The 10225-nt window shown below is 50.8% G+C and overlaps 1 protein-coding gene across 5 annotated transcripts in view; it reads left to right on the forward strand.

The window, feature by feature from the left end:
* LOC143831450 (myoD family inhibitor-like) overlaps window positions 1-10225 on the forward strand; it is a 17854-nt gene extending 7629 nt beyond the window's left edge. For 2 of the 5 annotated variants that reach the window (XM_077324441.1, XM_077324442.1), the window contains 4 exons: window positions 1436-1524; window positions 3068-3361; window positions 6259-6489; window positions 9208-10225. In XM_077324441.1, the coding sequence (XP_077180556.1) occupies window positions 3262-3361; window positions 6259-6489; window positions 9208-9482 (606 nt within the window). In that variant the 5' untranslated portion in view covers window positions 1436-1524; window positions 3068-3261 and the 3' untranslated portion in view covers window positions 9483-10225. Of the gene's footprint in view, window positions 1-1170; window positions 1250-1435; window positions 1525-3067; window positions 3362-6258; window positions 6490-9207 lie in introns of those variants that run through there. The other 3 variants (XM_077324445.1, XM_077324444.1, XM_077324446.1) reach the window with 3 other exon arrangements.

The following is a 10225-nucleotide window of genomic DNA, read 5'->3' on the forward strand; positions in this document are numbered from 1 at the left end:
GCCACATGGTGGAAGCCCCCCCCCCCAATCCCCAACTCTTACTACTACCTCCAGAGGGCGGAGGCAGGAGAGTCAAGATACCCCAAAGTTGTAGCTAGACGCCAGAGGGGCCCATTGCTCTTCCCCCCATTGCCCCAGCCTCAACCGTAGACCTCGCAGAAGAGCTCTGTTTTGCAGGCTCTGCAGAATGCTGAAAGGGCCCCAGGGTCTGCAGCTCACCCGGGAGCTCATTCCACCAGATCGAGGTCAGGGCCAAAAAGGCCCTGGCCCTGGTTGAGGCCAGGTGCGCTTCTTTGGGGCTAGGCCTTGGCAGTGGATGAATGGGCCGTGCAATAGCTAGGCCTGCCTGATCTGGCTTGAGAAATGCATTGGGGGGGGGAGGGACCTCAGCGAGATATAATGCTACAGAACAAGGATGCCCAAACTGTGGCTACCCAGCTGTCCACGTGCTGGCAGGGGCTCATGGAAACTGTAGTCCATGGACATCTGGAGACCCCCAGTTTAGCCACCCCTGCCGTAGAATTTATCTACCAAAGCTGCCATTTTCTCCAGGGGAATTGATCTGTCTCACCAGGAGACCAGTTGTAATAGTGAGCAGTCACCAGGTACCACCTGGAGATTGGCAACCCTAGTAAGACCAAGAAACCAAGTGTGTTCTTAATATCCTGCCCTTGCAATGCTGCTGCTTGTGTACATGCTGAGGGGGGCATGAATAATAATGTCAGGCTGTTCTCCTTCTCTTTCACAACAAAAATCAGAATCCAGTCAGGCACCTTTAAGACCAACACAGATTTATTCAAGGCGTGAGCTTTCGAGTGAATTGTACAGAGGTGATATTAACACGGCTGCCTACTTGAATCTATCCTTCTGTTTCGGTTCCCTTAAAAACCATCTTCCTGCCCCCCTCGCCCTCCAACCCAGGAATCCAGGCCCCCTCCTACATCTCCTGCTTTCGTTCCTGCTGTTTTGCCTTCCCCTGTTATTCTAGCCCCGGCAGGGTGGGAGGTTAATGGCCCTGTTGCTTCCTGTTTCCCCCTCCCAGGGCTTTGAACTGATTGGGTTGGTTGGGAGGATGGGGGGAAGCTCAGGAAACCACAGCCCAGCAGTCGCCTCACCTCCGAGCCCCTGGCTGCTTTCATCTCGCGGCTCTGTGCGGTTGTCTGTGCCACACCGGATCTCCGACCCCAGTCACGCTGAAATGTATGCTATGCAGTTGGCACGCTGTCTTGTGCAGGATCCTCCCACAAAGGTAGATTCAGGTGGGTTGCCCTACTGGTCTGAAGCAACAGAACAAGGTTTTGAGTCCAGGGGCACCTTTGAGAGAAAAAAAGTTTAATTCTGGGGATAAATTTACGCACCCAAAAGTTTGTACCCGGAATTAAACTCGGTTGGTCTTAAAGGTGCCTCCAGACTCAAAACTTTGTTCTTTTGGCAGGATCTGATGGGCTTGATTCCAAAACGGTTTGCAGCAGGCTGAGGAACAAAATCCGAGTTCCACCAGCAGCTTAAAGACCAACATTCAAGGTATGGGTTTTTTGTCTGCAGGTGCACCTCTTCGGAAGCAGCTGGCTGATGGTGCTTCACACTGTCTGGTAGTAGAGCAAATTTTGAGTCCAGGGGCATCTTTAAGCCCAGCAAAGTTGTATTTAAGGTTTGGAGACCAAGACGTATGAAGAAAGGTTGGGGGAGCTTGGTCTGTTTAGCCTGGAGAGGAGACGACTGAGAGGGGATCTGATCACCACCTTTTTTTCTTTTCTTTTTTTTTTACATTTTTATTGAAAGTTTTACACAACCACAAAAAAGACATCTTCAAGTATTGAACAGGCTGACATATGGAGGATGGAGCAGAATTGTTCTCTCTTGCCTTGGAGGGACGGACCAGAACCAACGGGATGAAATTAATTCCCACCATGCTGATCTCGCTCTTTTCCACTGCTCCAGACAGACGAACGCTCTATCTCGATCTACCCCGCAAGGCTGTTGTGCGGATGGTGCCTCACCCCCCCCCCGGCACCATCCAGGTCATTTGACTCCCAAAGGGGTCCTGATCCCCAAGTTGAGAACCACTGGCCTAAAGAGTTTCCCAGAGTTTCCTCTCCCCATCTTGATGGCAGTTGGGATTAGCCAAACCCAGAGTAGGTGTTTCCTAGCTTAGCACAAACAACCTCTGTACTTTTCTTGGTTAGATTTGAATTTTACAGAGTTAACATTTCACAACAGGGTTGAAATGATAATGTCACCTCTGTACAGTTCAAATCTACCCAAGCAAGCAAGGGAATGTTAGATTATGATTCACAATGAAATGCAAAAGGGACTAAAAATTAGATTTGTACTAGGTTCAAAATGTATGTTACTAAACATGGCGCCAAATGATATTAAATAAAATTGAAACGTATAGCAAGTGTGTTAAGTGTATGGGTAACGGCTGCTAGGATTTTATATGCACCAAGATGAAAAGAGAAATGTTACCAGATCTTATGGACTGTAAACTGAATGAATACACAACATTGGCAAAATTTAACAAAATCAGAGTCCAGTGGCACCTTTAAGACCAACAAAGATTTATTCAAAGCGTGAGCTTTGGAGTGTAAGCACTCTTCCTCAGACTTGTGGCTAAACTTGTGTAGAAGCAAAAGAAGAGTTGATTTTATACCCCGCTTTTCACTCCCCAAAGTGGTTTACAATCGCCTTCCTCTCCCCACAACAGACACCCTATGAGGTAGGTAAGCCTGAGAGAGCTCAGAGAACCATGACAGGTCCAAGGACACTCCACGAGCTGCAATATATATATATATATATTTAAACTTTGCATGCCATACTTGTCATGCTCTGTTCTTTCCCTCTCCGCATACTCCAAGGTAACCTGTCTACAGAGTAAGACTCCGCCTGCTGTGTCGAGAGGTGGGCTTTCGGGAAGAAACACTTTAGCTAGAATAAAACCCGGTTCTTCTTCATGGCACAAAAAGCCTTCAGTTTGTTAATGAGAGTTTTATCAGTCAGCGCTGGGAGATAGGTCGGTATGAGCATCCCTGCAGTTGCTTTTTAAAAAGTTTTTCTCTCTTTTCAGCACAGCTCTCCTTAATTAAGAAGGCTAACAGCTCCATTTGGGTCATCCACCTGATTATCACACACTGCCAGTTTTAGGCGGTATTTGCACCAGAGTCCAACGCTTCGTGGGCAGGGTGTGGCCGCCGTTGAGCATTCTGTGACCTGGCTGTACCTCCACGTTCATCCTCTCCTAGCTGCATATTCGGCCCCCAGATGTCTGCTGTTGACTCAGATGCACCTGGCGGGACTGAAGGAAGACAGGCAGAACCTGGTCAGGACCCAGCGGACTCTCCAAAAGTCACTCCAGGCTCAGGTAAGAACTTTTGACTCACTCCCTGGAATGCAGATGGTTTTGAGATTCTCAGAAACCTGGTTCATGCGCCAGCGATTTCTGCTCTGTTTTCATACTGAATTTCTTTTTAAAATGGCTGCCTGGAGATGTAGCTCTTGGGTCCTCTTAAGGGTAGCAGGATAGATCTGCCCCATGCAGGATGTCAAGGAAGAAGGGCCAACGAGACAGCCAAGAAGAGCAGTAACAGTTTTCCTGGTGCATTTGTGTCCCGTGTCCATGAGCCAGGGAGGCCAGCCGTGCAAATTTTCCACTTCAAGTTCCCATACGAGCCCGGCCCGACAGACAAAGACCATCGTAAAACGTGGTGGCACAGTTGTGCTTGAAGGGCTGAGAAACACTCTGGGCCGTTCCACACTCGTCCAAAATAGCACAATGGTTACAAATTGAAATCGCTACAGTTTTGCCATTATGCACAACGTCGTTGACAATCTGCAACACTCCTGAAACCGATCCGCAAAAAGCGCTTCATTGTAGCGCTTTCAGGGAAATCCCCAAAAGTGGATTCACCCTCCGGAAAGCGCTACACTCCTGCAACTAATCTGCAACACTAGCAGGAAAGTTCTGTGCGTTACCATTGTTGCGGTTTCTGCAAAGTCCCTCCCCCTGGCTCTCTCCTCTGAACTTCCGCCGAAGCGATCACCATTTTTTTCCCTCCGAGCAAGCGGAGATCAACGCACCGGCAAGCCTTTGTTTACCCAGCAAAGCTTCCCCGGCTGCAGTCCCTCTGTTTAAAGTCACCAAGCACAAGCAACACAGAGGCCTGTTTGCTGGTTTATTTTCCCTTTATTCTTCACACTGTTTTCAGCCGAAAATCGCACCCGTGAGGGGGGGATATTTTTTTTTTCCACTCGGGGGGAGCGTGGCAACGATGAAACAGCAGCTCAAACACCACCTGCTAGCTGGATGGGTATCTCCGTTGCAGCGAATCAACGCAGATTCATTGCAATGTGTGTGTGTGTTTTTTTTTACCTTCCTTAAAGGGAAAGGGGCTGTTTGGGAGCATGATAACGGCCACCCATTGGCTGCTTGACGGCCAGGGGTGGGACACAGCTCGCCAATAGCGCTTCCTGGCTAGCGATTTTTGCCGAGACCGGAAACCTGTGGGAAACGACAGAAACGCAACTGGATTCCACTACAAAGGCAGGTATGCATAATGACGAACTCCACTATTTACAATAGCGATTTTTCGTTCCTCAACCAATTTGCAACATGGATCCCGGTGCGGAATGGCCCTCTGTTTCCAGCAAGTGCTGAGAAGCAGTAATTTGCGAGGGATGAGCGTTAACCCGCCCATCTATTCGGGGAAAACCAGTGTGTGCACAGCATAGCTCTTCTGCCACAGCAAATTCTGCACGTTCTTTAGAGATAGCTCGCTTGAAGCCAGTGTGATTAATCTACGGAAAGTGGTTTGAGGATTCGCATCCGAGATTTATCAAACAAGACCCACACGGCGACAGCTCTTCATTCAGAAGCTTCACGTTATGCTGAAGAGGCAATCAGATTTCTTATCAAGCGCCTTTTAAAATTTCCCTGATGGTTACGGCTTCTATGACATCATGTGTGTGTGGCGATCAATCAGATCTTTGCGTTAGTCCAGGCTTTCATGAAACCCTGAGGTTTCTTGACGGCCTGGAAGGGTTTCCTGAATGGGTGGGAGTTAAAAATGTATTGGGTAACATGACCCTATAAGCCAGGGGTAGTCAAACTGCGGCCCTCCAGATGTCCATGGACTACAATTCCCAGGAGCCCCTGCCAGCGTTCGCTGGCAGGGGCTCCTGGGAATTGTAGTCCATGGACATCTGGAGGGCCGCAGTTTGACTACTCCTGCTATAAGCTAATGTCGACTCGCCTCCCCACCTCAAAAATGGCAGGAGATAGGCCTGGAGGGGGTGGGAAGAGGAGGGGCCTCGTGTGGGCGTGTCCACAGCTCTGCTTCCCAACCCTATTCTGCATCTTCATGGCACTTCTGGGGTTTCTCTGATCCTGGAGAGAGTTTCAGGGGTTTCTCAATTATAAAAAAAATGAGAGAGGCTGCATTAGTCATTTTAGGCTGTGAAAGTTTAATCATGGAGTTGGAAGGGACCTCCAGGGTCATCTAGTCCTACCCCCTGTGCAATGCAGGATCTCCCAACTACCTGTCCCCCCCACAGTGACCCCAGTTTTAATGGGGAATTTTAATGGTTTTAATGGATTGATTTGTAGTGAATTATTGTGAACCGCTGCGAGCCGGTTTCTGAGAGTGACGGCCATACAAATCGAATGAATGAATGAATGAATGAATGAATGAATGAATGAATGAATGAATGAATGAATGAATGGATTTCTTGCCCAAGTGATCCCCACCACCACCAAAAATCTCCAGAAGCCAGCCTGGCCCGGAGGAGATTCACCTCCCATCCCACAGTGGTGATCAGCAATTCCCTGGGTATGCAAGGAAGAGCCACAAGAGTCAAACACTGGGAGAAAGTTAGAGTCCTTTGGCACCTTTTAGGGCCAACAAATTTTGGCCCTAAAAAGTTGCAAACTTTCATGTGCACGCACGCTTCCTCAGACACATGAAGAATATCCTAAGGGGGAGTCAGATGAAAGATGTCGGTTTTCAAATACTCTCCTCTCGTGTCCTGATGTGCTTAATTGGAGACTTCCTGCTCCTTTGAGCACACTTCCTGCCTGCAAGATGAATAAGTCAGTTAAACTGTTAAGACACACTCTCTCTCTCTCTTTCTCTGCTCTCCATTTCCAAAGTTGTTTCAGTTCTCAAGCTGTTTGTTTTTTTAAGCAGCCAGTTTTGCAGCTCTAAACTCTGCCAGCATACGTGACCGCTGGGCTTCACATCCTTCTGTTGTGTTTCCTTGCAGAACTCCCAAATCCCACCAGCCCTGGCATCACCAGCTTCCCTTTTCCGCAGGGAAAGGTCCCCCTCCATCCTGTCTACGCCAACGGCTTCGGCGTCCCCCCAGGCTCTGTTAGGCAGCAGCCACGGGCGTCCGGCAAGCAGCGCATCAGCTCTACTGCTTCCATCTACTCCAAAAGCAGCCAAAAGAGCTGCAAATCGACAGCTTCTCAGATCCAGGAGGTGGCTGGAGATGGTGAGTGGGGTGTCTGGGGGTGCCAGGCAGGGGCACGCAGAGGGCGGAGCCAGATGGGGGCCACAGGCCAGAGGTTGGGGACAGCAGGAGACAAATTGCTGAGGAATGGGGAGGGGCAGTCTCCAAAACTGCCCCAAGACCGAGAACGAAGAGTAGGAAATTGGCCCTGCAGGCAGATTTTTAAAGGAGGGGGGTACAAGAAGGAGGAGAAGGAGTCTCAAAGCGGCTTACAGTCGCCTTCCCTTTCCCCTCCCCACAACAGATTGAGAGAGCCCTGAGAGTCCTGCTCGGTCAGGACAGTTTTATCAGTGCCGTGGCGAGCCCAAGGTCACCCAGCTGGCTGCATGTGGGGGAGCGGGGAACCAAAGCCGCCTCGCCAGATTAGAAGTCCACACTCCTAACCACTCCGCCAAACTGGCCCTTAGGGGAGGCTAAAGGGCTTTGCCTAGAGGATCTTCACGCCATGGGTCAGTTTTGGTGTAATTTCTATGAAAGAAAACTGGCATAATGTCATGGTTGGGGGTCACCACAACACGAGGAACTGGATTAAAGGAAGGTTGAGAACCACTGGCCTAGAGCTTCATTTTTTGAGGGGGGGCTCTATGGGGAAAGGTGGTCCTTGCGAACGCGGCATAACTGGTACGGATCGAAATAAAGCACGGAGACGTCCAAATTGAGCCGATCCACTTTGAAAACGCTACGCCTGCCTTCACGTTCTCTCCTTCCTCCCTGCAGATCTCTGCGTCACCCTCCTCTTGGCCTGTCTCTTCTGCCGGTTCTCTGACTTCCTGTCCCTCCTGCCCACGTGCTTCTGCTCCTGCTCGCCCCTGCAGGGCTGCAACTCCATGCTTCTGGGGCTCTGCTCAGACCCCCGTTGCTGCTGCTGCTGCTGCAGCAGCGACGGGGCCGTCTTTGAGTGCTGCCACCAGACAGGCGACTGCCTCGAACTGGCGTTAGAAATTTCAGAGCTGTGCTATCACTGACTAACCCCCGTCGGCTCAGGATACGCCATACTAACCCTAACTTCTTCCGGGATCTCTGTGGCAGGTGAGGAGTTTTTGGACTGATTTGCAGAATAAGGTTCTTTGGTTCTGCGTAAGTTCTTCTTACGAACCTGAGGCAGAGGGACTGTACGATCGAATGCTCGTTTGTATTTTCAACATGCTCCACGAACCTAGAAAAGCAGCATGTCAAGGCAAAAGGTGGACTGGATTTGGAAGGCATCCAGGTTTATACTTCTGAGCTCCAGGAGGAGTCACCAGTCAAGTATAGAACCGTGGATTCCTCAATATGGACTCAGAAGAAAAAAGGAAATCACGAGGCACCATGATATAGCAGTCTTCTCTGTGTTTATAGGTGAAAAGGTTATAACATAAAGTCTAAATGGTCAAACATATGATCAAACATTAAAGAGTTAACCAAAACGGGATCCTAGGTTAAGTGACCCCGCTTTCTGTTTTATCTTCGTCACTGGTTGCTCTGCAAAATGAATAGACAATATATGCATGTAGAATTTCAAAACATAGTTCATAATTTTACAAAGCAGCATAACATACCTTCCAATATATTGTCATAGTAGTAGTCGTAGTATCACATTGGCAAAATGCTCATAATCGTCTGGGGATTTCATAAAGTGCCCAGAATCCTAGGAAGGATTGAGGCCTTCATGAGGACACCAGAAGAGCCCTGCTGGGTCAGACCAGGGGTCCATCCAGTCCAGCCTCCTGTCTCACCCAGGGGCCAACCAGTTCCTGGAGGGCCAACAACAGGGCAGAGAGGCCGAGGCCTTCCTAAGAACATCAGAAGAGCCCTGCTGGGTCAGACCAGGGGTCCCTCCAGTCCAGCCTCCCGTCTCACACAGGGGCCAACCAGTTCCGCTGGATGGCAGCAACAGGGCAGAGAGGCCGAGGCCTTCCTAAGGACATCAGAAGAGCCCTGCTGGGTCAGACCAGGGGTCCCTCCAGTCCAGCCTCCTGTCTCACACAGGGACCAGCCAGTTCCTCTGAAGGCCCACAATAGGGCAGAGAGGCCGAGGCCTTCCTAAAAACATTTTTTAAAAGCCCTGCTAGGCCAGACCAGGGTCCATTCAGTCCAGCACCTTGCCTCACACAGTGACCAACCAGTTCCTCTGCAGTGCCAACAACAGGGCAGAGAGAGGCAAAGGCCTGATGTTTTATCAGGGCTGTGACAAGCCCAAGTACACCCAGCTGGCTGCATGTGGAGGAGCAGGGGGATCAAAGCTGGCTCTGGGATTAAGAGTTAGTGTGAGAGGGATGGGAGAGGAACTTACTCTGAACAAACAGGAATATTTCCCCACAGGGGAGTTTTCATTCCGGCCATCTACAGCCTGTACTGGTGCAATACATCCCAGAAAAGTTTGCCTGCAAGATGATCTGTGTATCTAGAGAGCCCCTCTAGCTTATGGTTGGAGCTTAGTCCAACCGTGCCGCTATGGGGAAAACCACTGGAGGTTGCAGCAGTTTGGGGAACCCCGCAGGGCAGGGGTAGTCAACCTGTGGCCCTCCAGATGTCCATGGACTACAATTCCCATGAGCCCCTGCCAGCATTTGCTGGCAGGGGCTCATGGGAATTGTAGTCCATGGACATCTGGAGGGCCACAGGTTGACTACCCCTGCCGCAGGGAACCGAGTGGCAAGGCTCCCCGATCCGTCCCTCCCTGCCCCCTAACTTTCTCCCTCTTCCTCCCTCCTTCTGCAGACCGCTGTGCCCACTGTGCCCTTGCCTGCCTCTTCTGCGAGTTCATCTCCCTCTGCTCGCTGGCTCTGGACTGTGTGGGCGGCGGGGGCTGCCTGAAAGCCTGCTGCAATGGGGACAGCGAAGAACCCCTGACGGAGTGCTGCTGCTGCTGCGGGGAGGCGGGCAGAGGGAATTTCCCCTGTGGGTTCGGCTGCGGGATGCTGCAGGACTGCTGCGGTTCTTCGGACTGCCTTGAGATCTGCATGGAGTGCTGCTCCATCTGCTTCCCGGCTTGAATTCGGGGCGGGGGATCCGGCTGCAGTTCCCCGGCGGGCCCTCCTTGCCCCACACTGAATGCGCGCGTGGTGCGTCTGCTCTTTTAAGAATCATCCTCCTTATCTGTCACAGCGCCTGGTAGCAGGCCATGGCACACAAGGGGCCCCGTGGACAGCAAAATCATCAAACAAGTTCCTTTATTTGGCTCGCTAGCCATACGTGTACGCGCACGGCTGAGCACGGTTATGCTCAACGAGGTAAGGCCTGCGTAGGGTGTTCTGATGCCAGGATGCGTCCTCGGAGAAGCACGATGTTACCGGATCTGGCTAAGCAGGATCTGGGCAGCCCAGGTCACGTCAGGCACGTTCGACTCCACTCAAGTCCTGAAATGTAATCGGATTGACTTATATTTTTCCTACTGTTATATTTTTCCTACTGTGATTGCAAGAAAGAACAACATTCTGCTGCTTTTGCAGACAGAACCAGGCTGGACCCACCGAGACCAACAGACTTTCACACCAACGCCGTGACGTCCCCCAGGCAGGCCAATGGCAAAGACTCCTTCGGGGATTCCCCGGAAACTTTGGTTCCTTTGGTGTGACGTGCGCCTCACTCCCAGCTGTTCATCCCATTGCCCCTGCCTTGAGCTTTCTGTTGTGGTTATTCTGCCTTTGTGCCTGGAAATGTGTCATTATGTTGCCCACAGGGACTGACTGACTAAAATAAAGGAATGAAGAGGGATACCAGCTCTTCCCGTCCTCTG

This window comes from Paroedura picta, chromosome 3, assembly GCF_049243985.1.
Source record: "Paroedura picta isolate Pp20150507F chromosome 3, Ppicta_v3.0, whole genome shotgun sequence".
In the NCBI taxonomy this organism is placed as follows: Eukaryota; Metazoa; Chordata; class Lepidosauria; order Squamata; family Gekkonidae; genus Paroedura; species Paroedura picta.